Source organism: Chrysemys picta, chromosome 10 (genome assembly GCF_011386835.1).
Source record: "Chrysemys picta bellii isolate R12L10 chromosome 10, ASM1138683v2, whole genome shotgun sequence".
NCBI lineage: Eukaryota > Metazoa > Chordata > Testudines > Emydidae > Chrysemys > Chrysemys picta.
In genome coordinates, this window is record NC_088800.1 from 54079508 (window position 1) to 54101929 (window position 22422).

Below are 22422 nucleotides of genomic sequence, written 5' to 3' on the forward strand. Positions count from 1 at the left end.
TGGGGGTGGGCGGTGTGAGGACCCGTGATGTGCGCTGGTGGAATCCCTGGCACTGAAATGGATTCCACTGGAGTACCAAGTCATCAGACTACCTTGGCGCCATCTTGATAAGCAGGGTTGGTATATGTGTGGGGGTGGGGTTGTGCTCCTCTTCCACACCCAATGGTATGGGTTCCTCTCTCTGATTGGCTGGCAGGTGCGCTCCTTGGAAGCCCACATGTACCCTGAGAAGCTCAAGGTGATCGCCCAGCAGGTGCAGCTCCAGCAGCAGCAGGAACAGGTGAGATTGCTGCACCAGGAGAAGTTGGAACGTGAGCAGCAGATCCGAACGCAGGTGAGTGTGCTGACCCTGCCTCCCATCTCCCACCGCCCCAACCCCCTTGAGATCACATGTGGCCCAAACGCTGACCCTGTCCTTAGCTCCCCTGCAGGGAGATTTCAGATCGTTTTGCCCACAGCCTCATGTGCAGGTGTTTAAATCCAAGGGTGTTGGGGGGAGCGGCCCGACGACATGATGTGCCTCCCATCAGGAAGACCTTGGAGTCTTTCCATCCTCGGGCTGGCTGGGGCTGAGAGCATGGTGTTGGCAATGCTCTCAGCTCCAGGGGAGGGGGAAGGGGTGCAGCGCGTATGGCCTTCTCGCACCTCCCCTGCTGGGAGGGGGCGACGTGGCAGTGGTGGTGGTGAACTGTCTTCCCAGCTCTCAGGCTGAGGGCATCATCTGAGGCTGCTGCTGGGGAAGGGCTGGCTGAGTGTGGCTATGGGGGCCGAGGGAGAACCACAGCTTGTAGCTTAGTCCTTTTGCTCTAATCCTCCATCCAGAAGTCTTGGTCACGTTCCATAGGTCCCCCTCTCTCTCCCTTGGGTAGCAATGAGCTGTCTTCACCACTGCTGTTGGTCCCACTGGGGAATGACCACATTGAGGAGGGCCTGGGTTATCATGTTGGATCAGATCTTGTGCCTGGATGCCAGTCGGGGAGGGGGAGAGCTAGAGCTAGAGAATGTGACCTTAGGCCCAAGCAGAGCCAATGTCGGGTGCGGTCTGGTTAGTGCTGGGTAGACAGCTCTGCTGGCTGGAGCGTGATGTCCCCCTAGCAGGCGCAGCATAGTTGGCAGCCAGGTGAGACTCTCCCTGAGTGCTGCCTGGAGGGGTCCATCTAGGAGTAGGGGGAGTTCGTTGCCAGTTCAGTCCTTGGCTCTTCTGCAGAGGGTAGGCAGGGGCAGTTCTTGGGTTCTGGTTTGCAGAAGTCTGTCCACGAGGACATGATGGCTCTCCTCACGCAGGACCTCTGTGAGCTAGCTGCCATCACAACAGACCTGGTCTGTGTTTGGACTAGCAACCTAGTGCCAAAAGCACCCGCTCCACCCCAAGCCAGCCCGTTCCCTCAGGGCCGTCAGTGCCTCTTAGCCTAGTAAGTGCTGACATTCCCCTCCTTTTTCCCCCCTCTCCCCATTCAGAGCTTCTGACTCCACCCAGCATATGATGATGTGTACCCCCCCCCACGAACTCTCCATAGAAAAGCCTTTCCATGCCCAAGAAAAATGAAATATCCTTAATCCTCACGGCAAAGAGCAGGTAGATGGATCACGTGGGCTGTGAATGTCCAGTTTGGCCAGGCCAAGCTAGCATGCTAAGCATCCAGAAGTCAGGACATGCCCAAGTGACGGTTGCTGCATAATCTGACCCCTGTTCCCACCTTGGGCATTAATGTGCAGTTGAATTGCATGGTCATGTACAAGATTCTTCCTGTAGGTCCTCTGCCTCATTGAGTGCCCTGGCTGTGCGGAGTGTAGTGAATGAGGCAGGGTGGGATGTTACTTTTTAAATCCCCTTGAAGCGATTAGCTCCTTCCTGCAAAGCTGATGTTCCCTATCTTGCCGCGTTCTACATTTTGCAGCTGGTTCCTGCTTCAGCACAGTCTGCAAAGGAGCTCGCTGCAGAAGACTGCTTGGTTGGCCATCACTCTAGCCCTCTGTCGGATCCCAGCATCCCAACGATGCTTGTCAATTCCTTTTCAGTACCTGTACCCAATTGTCAGCTCTGGCCTTGGGCCTTTCGGTGCCTGTCTTCTGCAGTGCATAGTGTCTGTTTTTTTGGGGGGACCCCCTTAGTCTTTGATGCTTTCCATCTTATCGTTGGTGTGTTGGTGCGCCAGCACTCAGTGTAGGCGTTCTGGCTAAAAATCTGGGCTGCCAGCCGGAAGGGTGCTTGGTATCGGTGTCTGCTCTGCTGTTTGGTGTCCAGATGACTTTATGTGGAGTTTGCATGTGCCAGTGCTTCCCTAAATGTGCTGGTGCCCTGCTCTCTCTACAGGAAAGGCGTGGGGAAGGAGCCCATTCAGGAGCTTCAGACCTTGTCAGTGCTGCAGTCTGACGGTCACATCATTAGGGTCTGCCTTGGAGCCTAACACAACGTGCCGGGATGCCAGGCATGTGTGTACATGTTATCCTGAGCACATAAGAATCATGGAACAAGTCTGCAAGTCCTCCCTGAGGCACCGTAGGGGGAGACCTGTAAGTCCAACTCCAGGCTGGGCTGGAGTGCTCTGGGGAGTAACCTCTCCAAACTAAACCCTGACTGGGATGAGACAAGTGCGGGTAAAACAGTATCTCTGCGGTCCCTCATTAGCTTAGTGCAGGGCTTGCGCTTTGTGTCAGTGGGATATTACTGTCCTGCCAAAGCTTATGGAAGTGCCTCTTGGACTTGCTCCTCATGAGCTTGTGTCTTACACAGAAGGGGACTCTCCTGGTGCCAGTGACTTCAGCTCGATTCAGAGCGAGTGAGCTTCAGGCCCTCGTTCTATCTGTCTTATTGCAGGCTCTTCAAGGGAGATGGATCTCCGAATTCCTCCTGAAGGAGGGGATTGTCCTGCCAGCGTGCTTCCATGCCCATCCTGGGGAGGCCCTTCTCCGTACACTCCATCCTACGCTCACACCTGCCTGAACATGACACAGGCCATCAAAACGTGCAACAAATGCCTGAAATGTGCTGCACCTGATCTGTGATGGGCCATAACGAATTGGATATAATGGCTTAATTCCCCAACCTGTTCTTTAAAGGACAGCTTATTGCTGTGTGACCCAAACAGGTTTTAAAGAGAACTGGGCAAACAAATTCAGTCCTGTGCAACCATAAGGGCTCCCTGCTTGAGCCATCAGCTTGGTTTGAACCATGGACTTTGGGATTTCAGCACAGATCTCTACCATTTGAGTAACTTATCCTCTCTGTGGACCAGCCACCAGATGGGGGGAGTTGGCACATTTTGCCATTCTTTTACTTTTTGCTAGGTGTGATGGGGTATTCACCCCACACTGGAAAGGAAGAGGTTAAAAGCAGCCTAGGGAGGTTGTCCAGGGAGCATCCAATCAGAGAGAGGCTGCACAAAACAGTCAGTCAGGGTCCAGCGGGCTTAAATAAAAGATTGCTGCAGGGCAGAGCCAGGTCAGTTGCTTCAGGGAGCCCAAGGAGAGAGGATGGCGCTCCTAGTGGGCTGCAAGATGGTAGCACCTTGGACAGAGCAGTTGGTGGCAGGGACTGGAGGAGCTAAGAGGTAACTTGGCTAGCTACTGGGACTTGCAGGCTGGAGGCCCTGCAAAGAGGATGAAGAAGGTGCAGGGGCTGTGGAGAAGTGGCCCAGGGAATTGAAGCAGCACTGGCAGAGAAGTTAAGAAGAGGCTGCTATCTAGAGGGTCCCTGGGCCCTGCTGCCCCCCACTCACCACTGGGGAAGTGGCTGGACTATTGATGGAGATACTCCTCCCTAGAAGAGGGAAAACACAGATGGTGATGCAGTCGGAGGGCTGAGACATGAAGAGGATATTGCAGTTCTAGGACTGAGGCAAGTCTGCAGGCGGAGAAGGCAGCAAGAGAGGCACCACCAGGAGAACACGTGCCAGCTGGGAGAGCTAATCCTTGAGATGATCAGCAGGAGGTGCCGCTCTGGTGAGTGAACTCCGTCACATTAGGCAGCAAGCAAATGCTGGAACTCAGGAATTCCTGGTCCCATTCCTGGCTCTGGGAGGGGACTTTGATTTAATAGAGCAATGGTTACAGGAAGTCAAGCACTTTCATTCAGAGAGGCAAGGTGGCTGAATAGGTAAGACTTGGATCTACTGTATGAGACCTGGGTTTAGTCCCAGTTTTGCATGAAGGGACCGTGTGCAATCTGTTACCATATTGTAAAATGAGGGGCCGATACTTGATTGCCTCCTAGGTTAATGAGTGAGGCTCCATTCAGTAATAAGGGCTCTGACGAGCACAGAAACAGTTCGCTAGAGATGCGACAGTGCATGGAGCTGGGAGCCAGGAGTTCTATCTTCTTGGCTACAGAGTGCTTGGGTGGGCAGTCTCCCTTCTCCTCTCTGTTCCCTTGCAGGACTACGCTGTTCTCAGCGGTCCTGAAGAACAGGCAGCTTGGATCGTTGGAATGGGGGAAAGTCCTGCAAAATCTGGTGTATGTGGGAGCGCTGTGCCGCATGTCAAAAGGTCACTAGAGTTTGCTGTTAGCTCTGGGAAGGTCTCCTCATTTTAAACCCCATGTGCTGGCAGTGCTGTTACTGAAAGGACTGTGGCTAAGTCTGTCTGTCTCTCTCTTTCACATTGCTAGGACCTGAGTGATCTGAATTGAGAAGGCCACACCAAGGGTTGGGGCAGTAACTTCACCCTGGCCTGTCCTAGGGATGCATTCATCACAGATGTTCTGTAACATAGCTATATCACCTGCTCTGCATGTGCTTACTGAGCTCTGCGGCTTGGTTTGGGAAATTCCCTGTTTTAAGGGTCTCCCTTCTCTCACGCACTCCTGGGTTTGTGAATTTCTGAGGCACACTTTTTTTGTGCATTGATCAACTTGTTTGCTCTTTGTGGGAGCTTCACCTTCTCATAGGAATTGTCCGGAATGGTCCAAAGGCATCATTTTACCTTGGCAATGGGTCGCACATAGCTGCCATCGGGAAGCCTGGCTTATACTTTAACCCACTTCCGCTGCTGTTAAGAACTAAGGGAGTTCCACCAATCTCCCGCTAAGAGGCAGGAGTGAGAGCCCTGTACCGATAGTATCGGAAGTGAAAGTCCCCGTCCCCCTCCTCTTCTCCCCGCCCATATTTCTACTTCTCTGCTATCTTCTGTGAAAACAGATAATTCCCAGTACATTTCTGGAAATTCACAAATATGTATTTTTAAAATGTAACTAATACAAACACTGTGTCTGATACAGAGGAAATATATGTTCTAGTTCTGCAGTCAGACAAATGGAAGTTTTTTGCTTTTTGCGTACAAATGTAAAACTAAACATAACATACAAATTTAGGAGCCAATTTTTGCCTTATTTCCCTCCCCTTCTATTAAAAATAAAATCCCTGGTTGAAGTGTTTCTATATTAACGTACCCTTTCTGTATTCCCAAGAACACGCTACATTTTTAAAATTCAGCTACAACCAGCAATGCTGAGGCCTTCACCATGTTTCAAAAATAGTCCAATCTTCTTTGTCAGAACGACTTCTTTAAAAATTGTGGCTCACTCAGTGCACCTGGCCTCATTCACTGTTCCCCATCACTCCCAGGCACTAATGGACACATTACACAGTTCTACCATTGTAGATTTGGACCAACTCCTTTGGTTCAGTTACTCTGGATTTACATCGGTGTAACCATGAGTAGAACAAGGCAAGGGTCTGCTGGACCCCTGCATGTTCATTGTGTGCTGAGTGAGGTGGTAAGTCTTGTGGAAATCTTTGTGACCATAAAGACTAATTTGCACATCTTCCTTTCTTTAACACTGTATCATGCTAAAATACCTACATGTGCACAGCCCTCCTGAGCAACAGCCAGTAGTTAAAGAGCATGTGAAAGAAATTCTCGTAAACCCTGTACTCCATAGGCCACACGCATACCTCCAACAATCCCTCCCCTCCGTCTAACCGCTGGTATGCTCATGAAATCAACTTCTCCCTTTCTTCTCCATGTAACCTTTACATCTAATTGTAAAACATTAAGTTTGTAACTTTCGATTCAGTCCAGGCTGGCTCTTAAGATTGTAGGGTTTTGTGGGGGTTTTTTTGGACCACGTCATTAAGATTTTGTGCTTGGCCTGAGATGAGATTGTGTTTACGCCGAGTACAGATGGTTTTGTCTTGCTTCACCAAGTTCCTTGCTTCAGAAGGGCATATGCACCTCTAACATTTTGGGAGAGGGCTGTTTGCAGCGGCTAAGCCTGTAAGTTCTTCTTTTGGCCTTTCTGGGCTCCTTTAGGTTCAGATCTAGAACCTGCTCTAGTAGCATATAAATCTGGATGACCTCCTTTAAAAAAGGCAAAAGTGAGGTGGCTGTTAAGCCTCGCTCAGTTCCACAGTCTGTTGCAAAATTCTAGGCTGTAGGGGGTTGTCATCCTGCTGGAAAGGTGCCCTGTAAGGAACTCAGAATGGCCCCCAGAGGCCCAGCAACAAAGTCTATCCATGGTACAGAAAAGAAGGGCTACAGCAGAGATCCAGCCATCAGATCTGGCTTTCCTGGATCCTAAGACTCCTGGCAAGGGAAAGGGTTCCTTAGGTCCTGGCTGAATAAAGTGGTCACCTACCTGGGAGTGTCCATCAGATTTCACCTGGTAAGAGTTCCAGCAGCGCCCAGTCACGGTTCTGGTGTGTGCGTGTGAAATCCCGGGATGTGGAATTGACCCCTATGTACTCCCCCACAGGCTCCATTGGATTGCTTCCTCCGAAGTTCTCTCCAGAACAGTCACCTTCTGGCACTATGGGGATGAGTCCTTGTGCAGACTGGTGCTGTCATCAGAGCTGTAGGCCCCCTGCCCAGCTCTCAGCTTGGTACTATGGCAGTCTTGGATCCAAGAGTTCTCTTGTAGTTCTGCCTCGGGGGGAACCTTGTTCAGGCACAAGAATGGCCTTGGAGCCTTGGCTGTCCTGTTGGACAGCCCCAGGATTTGTGAGATTTAATACACATGGGCGCTGGGCACCTTTTAGCCCTATGCTGCTCTTCCTTCTAAATTGGCCTCTTCTACAAGGAGTGAAGCCAAGGTCTCCTCCTAAGATGATAAAGGTTCCTATGGGGATCCCTCTACTGCAGCTGCCTCCTGAGTCCCTGGAGTAAGTGGTGGTGCTTTTAGGAGGAGGAAATTGCTTCTGGGGGGACAGTCCTTGGAGGCATCCTCTTGACTCCTCTCAAGATGGGACTGACTTGACTGCTTCCTCCAGCCTTTGGAGCGGTCATGGTGTTTCAGGATCTGCTGGGCAGCATGCTGTTCCTCTAATAGCCAACCCCAGGAAGCCAGTCAGGCATTTGACATCTTGGAGCTCCAGGCCAAAAGGAACCCCCTTACCTCCTCTTCTGTTAAGTGAAAAATGTCTTCGTCCTTCAGGCTAGATCCTAAGGGACACAGGCTGGCCTTTTCTTTTCCAGCATCCGACCTTGGGGCTAACTTGTGGCTGCTGCTGCAAATGGAAAGTCTAGAACAGAGGAGGAGTCATCAGTGTCCAAGTGAGTGGATGTGTTTGGAAGGGAGATTTATCCTTCATCTGCCTGGTCTCTGAGAGCAGCCAGTTATGAGGCAGTTACGGTCAGATAAATTCTCTCATTCTGGTCCAAAGCTGCCTGTAGTACATTTGGGACGAGGTTCGGCCCTTAGCGGGGCTGTGGGGTGTCCCGCCGCCTCGCTCTGGTCCGGCAGCAGTCTGGGACAACAGGCACACAGTTAGGGGCTCAGGCCCATAAGCAGGGGCTGAGGCAAAGTCTATAGCAGCCCAGGCCCTAAGTCAGGGCGGGCAGCAAGCAAATAGTCAATCAGTGGCCCAACCTCTCTAGGCCAGGGGAAACGGGGAGTCTGCCACCCAAGGAGTGGGTGGCAAGGGGGGGGACGCAGGCCCTCCCACTCCACTGCGTCCCAGCCCGGGGCCCTAGCAGCGACGGAAACTCGCTGCTGTCAGTGGGGATCCTGGCCGCAACACACTGACATCGGCTCTGGCAGTGCAGCAGCCAGACTGGGGTAAGCTGCCCCCGGGCTACTTCCACACTCCCCCTCGTATGGTACCTGGGCCGTCTTACTGTCATCGGTGCTCTCCACCAGCATTGGCTCCTCTGGGTAGGTAGCGGAGGGTAGGCTCGGCCAGTCCTCCTCGGGGTAGCTGGCACGGGGGAGGCTTGTCCAGTCCTCCTCGGGGTACCTGGCGAGAGGTAGGCTCGGCCGGCCCGGTGAGTCAGCAGGCCGATCGCGGCCTGCGGCTGTTTCCCAAGCGGGAGCTCGGCCACGGACGTCTGCTCTCTCCGCCGGCCTGGGCTCCACTGAGCTCTGCCGGCGGGCCTTTATACTTCCAGGTCGGGGCCGTGACCTCGGAGGGGCGGGCTCCAGACCCGGTGGCTCCGTCCACGTTGGGATTAGGGGAGGTTCGGCCCTCAGTGGGGCTGTGGGGTGTCCTACCGCCTCGCTATACACACCCACCCCCTCAAGGCTGGCTCCCATCCCTCGGGGTCAGACCCGTCTAACTCTCCCATGCGGGACAAGAAGTCCACATTCGCGTGGTCCTTACTGGCCCTATGGTGGATGGTATAACCACAGGGCTGTAACGCCAGGTACCACCGCGTTAACCGCATATTATTATTCTTCATTCGGGCCAACCACCGAAGTGCGGCGTGGTCCGTGACTATTATGAAGGGGGCCCCTAGGATGTAATAACGCAGGGCGTCACCGGTCCATTTTACCGCTAGGGCCTCCTTCTCTATTACTGCGTAGTGTCTTTCTCGCGGGAATAATTTTCGGCTGAGATATATAACGGGGTGCTCCTCCCCATCCACCTCCTGAGACAGGACCGCCCCTAGTCCTACCTCCGAGGCGTCGGTCTGGAGGACGAATCCTCTGTCAAAGTCGGGGCTGTACAGGATGGGTTCGCGGCAGAGACAGTCTTTGAGGGCCCGGAAGGCGCTGTCACACTCCAGGGTCCATTCCACCTGTCTGGGACTGGTTTTGGTGAGGAGCTCTGTTAAGGGGGCTGCAATGGAGGCAAAATCGGGGATAAACCTCCGGTAATAGCCCGCCAGTCCCAGAAATTGGCGTACATGGCGCTTCATAGTGGGCGGTGGGCATGCTACTAGGGCTTGAACCTTTCCGACAAGTGGCTTCACTTGTCCTCCTCCAATCGTGTAGCCTAGGTAGGTGGTCTCCTGCCACCCGATACGACATTTCTTTGGGTTGGCGGTTAACCTGGCAGCTCGTAGGGACCTCAGGACAGCCGCTACCCGCTCCAGGTGGCTCTCCCATCGGTCACTATAAATGACTACATCGTCCAGGTATGCAGCCGCATATTCCCTATGAGGAAGCAGGAGGCCGTCCATGAGCCGCTGGAACGTCGCGGGGGCACCATGGAGACCGAAGGGCATCCGGGTGAATTGGTAGAGGCCCGTGGCGGTGGCAAAAGCAGTTTTCTCCTGTGACGTGGGGTCGAGCGGAATCTGCCAATACCCTTTGCTTAGGTCAAGGGTCGTGAGGAAGCGGGCCTTGCCTAAACGGTCCAGCAGCTCATCTACCCGAGGCATGGGGTAGGCATCGAACTTTGAGATGGAATTAACCCGGCAGGAATCGATGCAAAAGCGCTGTGTGCTGTCCGGTTTAGGAACCAGGACTACTGGGCTGCGCCACTCGCTTTGGGACTGTTCAATGACGCCCAGCTCTAGCATCGCTCGGACTTCCTCGACGACCTGCCGCATATGATAGGGAAGGGGTCTCGTTGACTCTCGGATCACCACCCCCGGCTCCGTCTGAATGTTATGGTACACGAGGGTCGTGTAGCCTGGCTCGGTGGTGAGCGTCCCACGGAACGCCTGCAAGAGGCACTCGGTCTGTTTCCGTTGCTCCACAGTCAAGGACTCTCCAAGCTGCGGTGTGCCGACGTCCTCGGTCGGGGTAACCCGAGGCCCTAACTCGGGCTCTGGTGGACAGGGATTAATCAAGAGGCCTTCCCGTTCCCGCCAGGGTTTCAGGAGGTTGACGTGATATCGCTGGGCTTTTTTCCAGCGTTTGGGTTGGTTGATCTCATTGGGCCGGTCACCTATCTTCCGGATCACCTCATATGACCCCTGCCACCGCACCAGTAGTTTGGACTCACTGGAGGGTAAGAGAAGGAGAACCCAGTCGCCAGGCTGGAACTCACAGACTCTGGCCTCGCGGTTATATGTTTGGGCCTGAGCTTCCTGCGCGACCTTCAGATTCTGTTGAGCGAGAGTTCCCGCTTGTGCTAGGCGTCCCTGCAGCTGGAGGACATACTGGAGAAGGCCCTGAGTGGGTGACGGGGCTTGTTCCCAGGTCTCTCTCATGAGATCCAGCAGTCCCCTCGGACGACGGCCGTATAATAGCTCGAAGGGAGAGAATTTGGTGGAGGCTTGGGGTACCTCACGGATGGCCAGGAGCAATGGTGGGATCAACTGGTCCCATCGGCGCAGGTCCTCAGGGGAGAACTTGCGCAGCATGTCTTTCAGGGTGCAGTTGAACCGCTCAACTAGGCCGTCGGTTTGCGGGTGGTACACAGAGGTGCGCAGCTGCTTAATCCCAAGGAGTCTGCAGACCTGCCGCAGCAACCGGGAGGTGAAGTTGGTACCTTGGTCGGTGAGGATCTCCCGGGGCAGGCCCACGCAGGCAGAGACTTTGACGAGTTCGTTGGCAGTGGTCCTTGCAGTGATGCACCGGAGCGGGACAGCCTCGGGAAAACGGGTCGTGTAGTCCACTATGACCAGGATGTACAAAAACCCGGCCCGGCTCCGCGGGAGGGGTCCCACCAAGTCCATGGCCACCCGCTCGAACGGGGTCTCCATAATGGGCATGGGGACTAGTGGGGCCGGGGCCATCCGTGGGGGAGCAGCAAGCTGGCACTCCGGGCAGGAGCTACAATAGTTTCGCACCTCCTGGTGCACTCCAGGCCAGAAGAACCGGGACAGAATCAGTGCGAGGGTTTTCTCTTGACCCAGGTGCCCGGCCACGGGGACGTCATGGGTGAGCTTCATCACCGCTCGTCGGTGGCACCGGGGCACCATCAGTTGTCTCTGGACCTCCCCGGTGCTGGAATCTCGATCGACCCGATAGAGGCGGTCACGCCGTAGCTCGAACCGGGGCCACCCCTTGGCCCGGGCGGGATCAATCAGCGCATTGTCTACTGCGGCCAACTGTTCATAGGCCCTGCTCAGGGTGGGATCCTCCCTCTGGTCTCGGCAGAAGTCCGTAGCGATCTGAGGGTCGTCTGTTGGCATTAGTGGGAGGTCTTTAGGCCCTCCTTCCTGGCTCCGATGTCCCGCTTCTTCAGTCTCCTCAAGGGGGTCCTCGCAGCAATCCCCTTCCAAGGCGGGGGTGATATCGGGGCTCTCCTGCGCATGGGAGCCTAGGACGCCTGGGAACTCTGGCCAGTCCCGCCCCAAGATCACGGGGTAAGCGAGTCGTGGGGCCAGGCCCACCACCATGTTCCGCGTGACTCTGTCAACGGTCAGTGGGACTCGGGCACTGGCGTAAGGTTGAACGTCCCCATGAATGCATTGCAGGAGGATGTTCCCCAGCTGGGGGTCTTCGGGGAAGCCCAGGCTTTGGCGGACTAGGGTTTGTCCACAGCCAGAGTCAACCAGGGCTCGGGCCTGGCAATCTCCAACAACGACAGGCATGGTGACCTTAGCGGCCTGCGGGGGTCGGGCACGGTTCTCCCCGGCGCACACGTGCCCAAAGCTGCAGTCCATCTCAGTGCAGTCGCGTTGGAGATGCCCACGCTTCCCACAGGAGAAACAGGGCCCGATTTCTGGTCGCCTGGGTCGGGCTGAGCCCCGCACTGGGTTCCTAGGGGGACTCCGCAGGCCACGGCCAGTCCCGCTCTCAGGTCCCATGGGGGCAGGCCAAGGGGGACCCTTGGGACGTCGATACCGGGGCTCCTGACTCCCTGGGGGATTCCGTGGTTCGACTCGGGGTTTCGCCCATCTCTCGGGTTTGGGGCGATCAAGCCCTGGAGGATGGCCCCCATACCCGGCCCCACCGGGGTTTCCGCCGCCAGGAAGTCCTCCATGAGGGCAACGGCAGCCACTACAGTTGGAGGCCAGTGGCGGAGGACCCAAGCCCTCCCCCAGGACGGGAGGATATGAATGAACTGTTCCAACAGAATTTGCTCGGTGAGCTCCTTGGGATTCCGCCTCTCGGGCTGTAGCCACCGCCGACACAGGTCCCTCAGCTCCCGGGCCACCAACAGAGGCCGGGCACCCAGGGTGTAGGACAGAGCCCGGAACCGCTGCCGGAAGGTTTCGGGGCTGATGTCTAAGGCGTCTAAAATTGCCGCCTTTACCCGGGTATAATCTCTGGCCTCCTCCACAGATAAACCCCGGTAGACCGCTTGCACCGTCCCCGTCAGGTATGGTGCCAGGAGGGTGGCCCACTGGTCTGGCGCCCACCCGGCAACATGCGTGACTCTTTTGAAGGTCACCAGAAAGGCTTCGGGGTCATCCTGGGGTCCCATTTTGGTCAGTCTTACAGGCAGGGTGAATCGGTGAGCCCCGTCCGGATCTCCCAGCTGAGGCCCTACAGGCCGGGGCCGGGCCGTTGCCAACTGCTGTAAGCATTGTTGCTGGAACTCCCGGTTTTGCACAGTCAAGTCCTGTATCAGCTGCTGCTGTTGGGCTCCCAGCTGCTGGACAAGCTGCTGGTGCTGTTGGAGCAGGGCGGCCTGCTGTCACTCCTGGCTCTCTGTTAGGAATGTGAAGAGCTTGGTTATATCCATGTCTCCTGTGGGGGACCGCTACCCCCCCCCGGACCCCTTCTCACAGGGGTCAAGGGCTCGTGCCCACATTTCTGGGCAAGAGGTCCCCACTTCTGGTACCACGTGTAGTACGTTTGGGCCGAGGTTCGGCCCTCAGCGGGGCTGTGGGGTGTCCCACCGCCTCGCTCTGGTCCGGCGGCAGTCTGGGACAACAGGCACACAGTTAGGGGCCCAGGCCCATAAGCAGGGGCTGAGGCCCTAAGTCAGGGCGGGCAGCAAGCAAAGAGTCAATCAGTGGCCCAGCCTCTCTAGGCCAGGGGAAACAGGGGGAGTCTGCCACCCAAGGAGTGGGTGGCAAGGGGGGGACGCAGGCCCTCCCACTCCACTGCGTCCCAGCCCAGGGCCCTAGCAGCGATGGAAACTCGCTGCTGTCAGTGGGGATCCTGGCCGCAACACACTGACATCGGCTCTGGCAGTGCAGCAGCCAGACTGGGGTCAGCTGCCCCCGGGCTACTTCCACACTCCCCCTCGTATGGTACCTGGGCTGTCTTAGTGTCGTCGGTGCTCTCCACCAGCATTGGCTCCTCCTCGGGGTAGCTGGCACGGGGCAGGCTCGGCTCCTCCTTGGGGTACCTGGCACGGGGCAGGCTTGTCCAGTCCTCCTTGGGGTACCTGGCGAGAGGTAGGCTTGGCCGGCCCGGTGAGTCAGCAGGCAGGTCACGGCCTGCGGCTGTTTCCCAAGCGGGAGCTCGGCCATGGACGTCTGCTCTCTCCGCCGGCCTGGGCTCCACTGAGCTCTGCCGGCAGGCCTTTATACTTTCAGGTCAGGGCCGTGACCTCGGAGGGGTGGGCTCCGGACCCGGTGGCTCCGCCCACGTTGGGATTAGGGGAGGTTTGGCCCTTAGCGGGGCTGTGGGGTGTCCCACCGCCTCGCTACACTGCCCCTTGAGCAGCATGTTTCCTGAGGACAAAAAAATTCCCATTCCAGAAGCTCAGACACTGGGTGCCGTCCTATGAGTGAATGCTGAGGTGCAACTCTTGGAGAGTCGCAGTTACTGGTTAAGTGACCTTTCTTTTCTGGAGGTGTTCCAGGAGGTGTCTGGTTCCCTCAAGTCTTTCTTTGATGTATCTGGATGTCTCTCTCAGCACATGTTCCTGGCTTGGTCACTCTACTGCAGCTCAGGTGTAAGCTATGAACTGACCTTGTGAAAGCACAGATCTCTTCAGCTCAGAGGCAGATGTGGTCTTGGGAAAGATGGAAGTCCATGGCTTGAATCTGTCTGTTTTCCACAGGAAATCTTCAGTTAGATTCCATAAGGAACACCTAACAGCAGTCCTCTTCAGGAGCTGGCTGCCTGCAGAGGTCCAGACCATTTAAGAAGCCCTTCTGATCCAATCAGAAGACAAGTCTTGTTCTTTGGCCTCAGGTCCTGGTGGCACCAGAGGACTTCAGACCAGTCATGGGACATTGAGTCCTCATGCTTTGTTTTACCCCTTCCTTTGTGGACCATTCCCAGTATTTTCAGGACTGGCAAGACATTTCTTCAGACTGCTGGTTCCTAGCGCTTATGGAATGCAGGAAGCCATGCTAATAGCCAAGCCCTCCTGTTCAAGGATCCCGCTTACACAAAAGTGGGAGCCGTAAAAGGAGTACAGGAACCCTAGCAGGGAAACAGCTTGAGTCCCAGTATCCTTATTCGCAAAAGAAACTGAGGCCTGCACCATATTCTAGACCTCAATGCATAGGACAAATACCCAAGGAAATCCAATCCTGCTTTGTTTTTCTGGGGAGTGTAATTCCTGCTCTCAGCCCTTAGGACTGGTTGAGGGAGGGCCCTAAACCTTAGTGATTTTATTTCCATATCTCAAGGCGAAAGTCCAGGAAGCCCCTCAGATTCGTGATGTGTAACTACCAACATAAGAAAGGCCATACTGGGTCAGATCAAAGGTCCATCTAGCCCAGTATCCTGTCTACCGACAGTGGCCAATGCCAGGTGCCCCAGAGGGAGTGAACCTAACAGGCAATGATCAAGTGATCTCTCTCCTGCCATCCATCTCCATCCTCTGACAGACAGAGGCTAGGGGTGGTTGGCATCCCCAGGGCATTTAAGCACTTGGCTGTAGATGCAGCCTCTTTGTGTTGCCAAGACCTGCAGGGGTATCTGGAAGACTAACTTGTGAAGAGGCAGCGTCAGTCAGTGGATATGGCCCTGGAGTGGGAGTCAGTAGACTTGGGTTCCAAACCCTACTCTGCCATTCACCTGCTCCCTTGGGCAAGTCACTTCACCTCTGCCTTAGTTTGGGGTAATGCTACTTGCCTTTCAATGTAAGGCACTTTGAGATCTCTAAGTGAAATGTTCTACATACACCTTTACCCCACTTAACCACACTCTAACGGCGGCGGTGTCCATGCCCTGGGGGAGACTGTCTCTCTCTGCAGATCTGAGACAGACAAATCTACCACGATCCCAACTTGGGCTTGACCTTCCTGGGAGTCTCCCTAGATTCCAGAAAGGCTCTAGTTGCCTTCCTCTAGGATGTCATCCAGGCCAGTGAGCTAGCCACACCCAGGGTAGAAGGTCCAGTGTAAGTTCTGAGTTCTAGGCCTGGCAGCCTGCACAAACCCCCTTTCCCAGTGTCATGGCTGCAGGGGTGACAGCCTTGTGTGCCCACCAAGCACTCACCGCGTGGACGTGATCATTCCCCTTTGGCGTCTCGGATGCTCTCAACTCTAGTGGACGCTGCCACAGAACGTCTTGCAGGGGTGTCCTGCTCGTCAGGTGATGCGGAGGATACTTCCAGTCTAGTCTGAGAGCACTTCAATCCATCATCACCAGTGACACGAGTCCTAAAGCATGGCTCATCCTGAGCAGTCACTCAGACTCTGGGGCTTGTCTTGAATCTGCAGGTGGGGTCACCAGGAAGTGCACTTGTTTAGTACACATCAGAACAAGCATCCCAAAACCTACCTGAGAGCAGGCAGTGATCCCCAGTATGGATCGGATCCCTTTTACGCTTGCTTAAATTTTCCTGCTTCCTCTCCTCCCTGAATACTGAGTAAGACTTGTCAGGACAGAGCCAGAGTGATTGTCACTGCCCCAGCATGGGTGAGGAAGAAGTGATTTTCCATTCTCGGAGCTTATGGCTCTGTCCAAATGCCATCCATTCACTCCTCCCTCTTCAAGTCAAGATCTCTTATCCCAGCTGGGTAGTGCATCCAGACCTTGCAGCATGTTGGATCTCTGAGGTCAGGTGGACCTGTGCTTCCCTCAGGAGATCAGGGTAGTGCTGTTAGATTCCAGAAAGCCGCCTGCTCGGAAAGTACCAAATGGAGCTAGGTGCTCAAGGTCAAGGCCTTGACTTTTTCTTGTCTGTTTTGGACTTCTCCTGTCTTTGCAGTTGCCAGGGTTAGCTTTGACAACACGAAAAGCTTCCTTGGTTGCTATTCCTGCCTCCTGTATTTCTGTGAAAGGGACCTCCCAGTTTTCCCTCCCCTAGTGAAACCATTAGATGTTCTTGTGAACTTTACCCTTCGCTCAGGGGCCTGCTGTTCCATGGAGCTTGAACGTGGGGTTATCCAAATTGCCTTGGGTATCTCCCTGTCTATGCCCCTCACACTGAGGGGATTGGAGCTAAAATGCCTGCTGACCAATTCCCCTCTTCTGACATCCTCCCCCCCCCCCCTTCCCCCCCCCCCCCCCCCCAAAGACATGGTGGTGGTTCAGCCTCATCCCAACTTCAGACAAACTGTGTTGGACTTTCATTATGGCCGTTGATTTCAGTCAGTCGCTACTGCCTGTCTCCCCCAAAGCCAGCCTTGTGCTGGGGTGTGTGTGAATTTGTGGATTAAGAGCTGGTAGCTGCTGCTCAGAACTAAGCAGTGTGGAAAGCCAAACTGGTTTGATCTGTGGCCTCTGGAGAAAAATCTGAGTCAAGCTAGGTCGTCCCGAAGGCAAAGTGGGTAAGAGTCTGCGTCCATTCCTGTGACAGGCCATCTTGAGCTGACTTGCTTAGCGTGATGGCAGCTCAGTGGTGTTTTCTGAAATTGTGCTGGGGCTGCTGTCAAACGCTGCAGCAAAACAGATGCTGCTTTCTGGGGCTGAGGTTTGGTCAAATTTCACCTGGCAGGGCTTCTCGGCCCATCTCGGCAGAGGTCACTGCTGGCTGCTCTCCTGCAGTGGGTATCTGTGAGAGGAGTCGTTGGGAAGGAAGGGATCAGTACAGCTACATGAGGACACTGTCCAGAAGTAACTCCTCTCCTTTGAGGTGGTCTCTGCGTGTCCCCTCCTCATCTCCCCTCAGCCTGGTGCTGCTGGAAGCCAGCTAGATCTGGCTATCTTGCTGGATTTCCGATTGCAGGACACATTCACGTGTGGCAGAATTGAAGATGACTTTTTTAATGGAAGTTTATGCCCCTTGTGCTTCTGAAGATAAATGTCCAGACGTGAACCAATGCAGAAATTCCTGAGTCTGCAGCCATCCTGAAACAGTAGCTGGGGGAAGTAACTCTCCCAACACCCCTTTGTCTCATTGGATGTTACCTCAGGCTGATGCATTGATGTAAGCAGCACTGATTTTATTAAGAACAGGAGCCTAACACTGGGAGAATGACCTGTCTGGTCATTCAGTGACAGACCTGCGGGTGGCGATATTACAACAGAAAAACTTCAAAAACAGACTCCAACGAGAGACTGCTGAGCTGGAATTGATATGCAAACTAGACACAATCAACTCTGGATTGAATAAGGACTGGGAATGGCTGAGCCATTACAAACATTGAATCTATCTCCCCTTGTAAGTATTCTCACACTTCTTATCAAACTGTCTGTACTGGGCTATCTTGATTATCACTTCAAAAGTTTTTTTTCTCTTACTTAATTGGCCTCTCAGAGTTGGTAAGACAACTCCCACCTGTTTATGCTCTCTGTATGTGTGTGTATATATCTCCTCAATATATGTTCCATTCTATATGCATCCGAAGAAGTGGGCTGTAGTCCACGAAAGCTTATGCTCTAATAAATTTGTTAGTCTCTAAGGTGCCACAAGTACTCCTGTTCTTTTTGCGGATACAGACTAACACGGCTGCTACTCTGAAAACTGATTTTATTGCAGATCCTCTACCCAATGGAATGGATAGGGGCTGGACTGTGCTGCTCCTCTTTGTGCCCAAAGGGGGCAGTGAGCCCTCGGCGGAGGGGTAGGCTCAGCTGGGAGGGAAGTGTGATCCTAGAGCAAGGGGCTTGGTGTCAATACTTATGCAGGCTGGTTAGCGCCTCAAACGAGAGCCCTCCCTGTGCCCATGGCCTTCAGACCCCAAGAACCAGCACTGGAGGGCTGGGGTGGGGGGCAGAATCATTCTGAAATCTGAACCGAATAGTTTGGTATTTAGGGGAAATTGGTGATGAACTTCAGTGCTGGTGACTGGCTTGTCTTGGTGAGGTTCTCAAAGTGCTCTTAGCCATGCAAAGGGTTAGAATCTGTGTGAAGGCTGGGCTTTGCCTCCACAATTCTGGACTCCCCAGACTAGGTGGTGGGGATAGCATGGACATGGCCCACCGTAAAGGTCTGAGCTCAGCCAAACCTACTACGATAGCACCCTGGATTTCTAAGGCTGCCAGCCGTGCGAGCCCTGAGAAGGATGTGTGGGGTCAGACGTTTCCTCCAGCTCCGAAGAGTTCAAGGGAATGACAGAGTTGTGGACTCATTTCAGCCCTCTCCCCTGGCTGGGGGTGTAGTGAATTACCTCTTTTGTCTCCAAATGCCTGGACTCAGATCTCATCTCTAATAACAGCAGAATGAATCTCACCCAGCTCCCAAAGCCGCCTCTCTGATTTGGCGCCATGTGGACTGGAATGGAAGGGGGGCTGCGGGTCGGGATTGAGGGACATTGGCAAGTCTGCTTGCATCATTTGCCTGCCTCAGTTTATCAATCCTTCAGCCTTCCCCTACAGTATGATCCTGTAACCTTTATTTTTGGATTGTCCCTGGAGGCATCCAGAGGGCAGCGACCCTGCTCAGGAGTATGGCAGAGTTGACAGACTGGTTGGCATTGCAGTGTCCTCATCTGGTGCAGGCTGGTGGGCGGCCAGCAGAGTGCCTGGCTGGAGACCCCAGCTGTGCCCTCTGGGGACTTGCCAGAACTGTTCTCTTGGCTCAGTCCACAGAGAGCTTGTGGCTGAGCTCCTACCCGTGGGCGCAGAGGGCGAGCCCTTGTGAAGGGGGAAGGGCAGGGGTGTGCATGGCAGGCTCCTCCCCACAAAGCCGGCTGTCGACTGGGTATTTCCTGGGCATGGAGCCCACGTGTTGGCTCCATTCCCTTTGTTGGGGTGCTGTGACCTGTCCCCCTTCGGGGTGCTCCTCCCCCTTCCTGCACCCTGGAACTCATGGGCACTGGATTCACCTGCGCTGGAGGCGTTGCTGGGCAGCTTCCATACTCAATGGCGTCTCTTTCTCTCCCCAGCTCCTGCCGGCACACGGTCCCCCAGCACCCACCCATCATCCCACTGTGATTGTACCAGCGCCGCCTCCTTCCCATCATGTTACCGTGGTAACCATGGGCCCATCCTCCGTAATCAACACAGTGTCTACATCCAGGCAAAACCTGGACACCATTGTTCAGGTATGGGGAAAAAATATGGGAGGGAGGAAGCCGGAGGAACTTGAGGGTACCTGTCAGAAGAAGGGGAGAATTTTTAGGACAGGGCACCTTCCAAGGCCAGGATTGTCCTTGGTGGGGAGAATTTGAGGGCCCCTGGGGAAATGTCTGGGTTTCTCCCCATAACCCCAACACTGAGTGAACCTCAGTGGTTCTTGTGGCTGAGACTCCCATGGGCTCAGGCTTGGAGATGGGGTTGCTTAGGAGAGAGCCGTCTGAAGAGCTTCAGATCTTGCTGTTCCAACCCGGGATGTGTGGGCAGCATCCCACCTGCGCTAGGCCCTGGGAGAGCAGCAGCGCTTCCGGGAGAGAAGCGGCACCTCCAGTTCTCTTCTACACTGTCTCGGGAGGTCTGCCCTGCAGTGGGAGGCATGATTGCAGCAGGTGGAGGTATACCTGAGAGCTTTAATCCAGCTGGCTCAAGCAGCATGGGCTTCAGCCTGAGTTAGCTGCTCAAGTACGGTCTGTGCTGCTGCAGCAGCTTCCCTGCTCCAGTAACCGAGCGAGCTAGATCAGAGCTAGCTTGGGTACATGCGCATGAGCTGCGGTCATACCCCATGATTGCAGCATAACTACGTACCCCCGAAGGGTCTGCAAATCCAGCTGTGTGTCCGGTGAGCTGCCCGTGTGATGCTGATGAGTGCTGGGGGGTAGCTAAGGGCTGCTGTGCACTGGTCAGGCTGGATATCCCAGCCACTCCCTAGCATGGTTCAGTTTTGCAGAGGAGGTGGGAACCAGACTGTTGGCATGTCTGACCTGGGATGCACATGTCTCCATCCAAAGTACCCAAGGATGGGGCTAGATCATTGGCGCTGCAAAGCAGAGTAGTGGCTAATGTTGTTGGGGACCCAGCCCAGAACTAGTAGGGGAGGAGAGTGGTAGCAGCCTCTCTGGAGGAGACCCCTCCAGAGAACACAGGCACCAGAAGATACAGGCATAACTGGGTGGGTTCTTCTCCTGATGCTCTTCTCCCTGCCTCCCCCAGGATGTAAGCCCCTGTGGCCAGGGTTCCCTCTCCACTCCCCTCACTGTTCCTTCCCCTTGGCAGGCAATTCAGCACATTGAAGGGACGCAGGAAAAGCAGCTGCAGGAGGAGGAGCAGAGGCGTGCAGTCATCGTGACGCCTGTCCGGGCGTGCCTGGAGCCCTCCAATTCTGACACCGCCTCCGACACAGAGGGAGATGACAGTGACTCCATGGATCAGAGCAAGGAAGATCCCTCAGGGGAGGGGGAGCTGCCCTGACACCCCCAGCCAGTAGCAGGGAAAGGGGTGGGACCGGGGGATGGGAATGTCAGAGAATATGCTGAAATTTTTAAAAAATACAATGCGATTTGGGTCTCTTTTATGACCTTTTTCAATACTGTAAATCGGAGCGCTAGAACCAGATACGCTGAAAGTTCATGCTGCAGTTGAAAGCAAACCAGGGGGAGGGAGGGGGGTGCTGTGTCAGTGAACCAGCACTGGGGGAGGGAGGGGAGCTGTTTTTAACTAGAGATGGGCCAAAACTGGAACCCAGGATCTGAACTCAGATGAACTGTTTTGGGGTTCGGGTAACTGGGACCTGGAACCAAATCGCTTGTGGTTTTGTAAAACTCAAACCCACCTTACAGTAATTTTGCAAAACTAGTCCCGGCTTTATCCAGCACTGGTGCAATGGATGGCGTGGCTGGTGCACGGGCGCTGGGCTGTTCATGGGCCGGCCTGAGTTCTTGTTTCTTGTTTGTTGGTAGTTTCTCTATTTTAAAAAAAGGAAAAAAAGAAAAAAAAAATGTAAGGGACACCATCAACTGAAGTCCCATGGCACAGAGCGCATCTCCTGCTCTCAAGCCGACTAGTGGAGAATAGAGAGGAATGTGTTGAGGTTACTTGGCACGTTTGACGATGCTCTGTGTGTGGTCAGTTTCACTACTTCTCCTGCATCACTGGGCACTTCCCCTGAAAGAACCCCCACAAATGGCAACAGGGGTGAGAAAACACTTTTTAAAACAGAAAGATGGGATTGTAAGGCCACTGGAAACGTGTGGGGGGTTGGAGAGCAGGTGTAGTACTTGAAAGGACTCTGAACTCGCTTAAAAATTGACTGACTAGATTTCAGTTTGGTGGTGTTGCTTTAGATTAAAAAAAAATCCCAACCCTACAAACCCACATCATTTCCAGCCCCGATGGCAGGAGATGCTCAACAAGCCGATATCAACTTCACATTCTTTATTTTTCCTTTGTTTCCTCCTAAAGCACTTAATCCATTTTGTGGGGTCTGCCCAGTCAGAAGAGCTGTTCTGTGATTGTGTCGCTTTTGTTTCTTTTTTCTGTTGTGTTTTGATTTCCTTTCTCCCTTACCTTGCCCCCTTCCTGTTTGGCTGTAGGTTTAGGCCAGTGTTGTGTAGAGCCTTGTGGGTATTTGGTAGGTTCCTCCCCGGCCACAACTGTTTCTCTCTGTTTTTCTTTCATTTTTTGTATTTTTTTTTACGATTTTCAGGTCTTTGTGTTCATCGAGAAGCTATTATATTTTGTTAAGAAAGTGGAAAAAAAAAAAGGCTTGTGCCTTTGTAAAGAAACAAAATAAAGTTTGTACTTTGTTTTTTAGAATCTCTGCCTAGTGTAAAATCTGTGGGCTATGCACAAGCTATGTAAACACAGTTGATGGACGACGACTGTCTCCCAGAGCGGGCTCCAGTCCCACAGCTGGTGCCTAGAACACCATGGCATCTTCTACACTACACATATCCCACCACCAGCCCAGGGAATGCATCTGGCCACCTCGCCACTCGTTCAACCTTTGCAGAATTTTGACTTCCCCTTGCCATGAGCCTCTAGCCTGAATGGCTGTGAAGAAAACCTTTTGAAATGGGAATCCACTAAACTGATAGTATTGTTACCTGAGTCTGCAGCCAGCCTGAAACCCTGGCTCCAGAAGCTGTGAACTCCACCTCCACTCGTAATCTAAATGGTGTGTTAATGCTAAGCGCAATCATTTTCTGTGCCAGTGGTAACTATTCAGGTGCTGATCACTTAAGCAGGTGAGATGAGAAGGGTTAAGAATGAAATGC

The 22422-nt window shown here is 54.0% G+C and overlaps 1 protein-coding gene across 3 annotated transcripts in view; it reads left to right on the plus strand.

The window, feature by feature from the left end:
* Window positions 1-21961, plus strand: part of TFAP4 (transcription factor AP-4) — a 39435-nt gene extending 17474 nt beyond the window's left edge. The window contains exons 5-7 of one of the 3 annotated variants that reach the window (XM_024100644.3): window positions 197-280; window positions 19180-19338; window positions 20423-21217. In XM_024100644.3, the coding sequence (XP_023956412.1) occupies window positions 197-280; window positions 19180-19338; window positions 20423-20617 (438 nt within the window). In that variant the 3' untranslated portion in view covers window positions 20618-21217. Of the gene's footprint in view, window positions 1-196; window positions 335-19179; window positions 19339-20422 lie in introns of all 3 variants that reach the window. The other 2 variants (XM_005306172.4, XM_024100645.3) reach the window with 2 other exon arrangements.
* The last annotated feature ends 461 nt before the right edge of the window (window positions 21962-22422 follow it).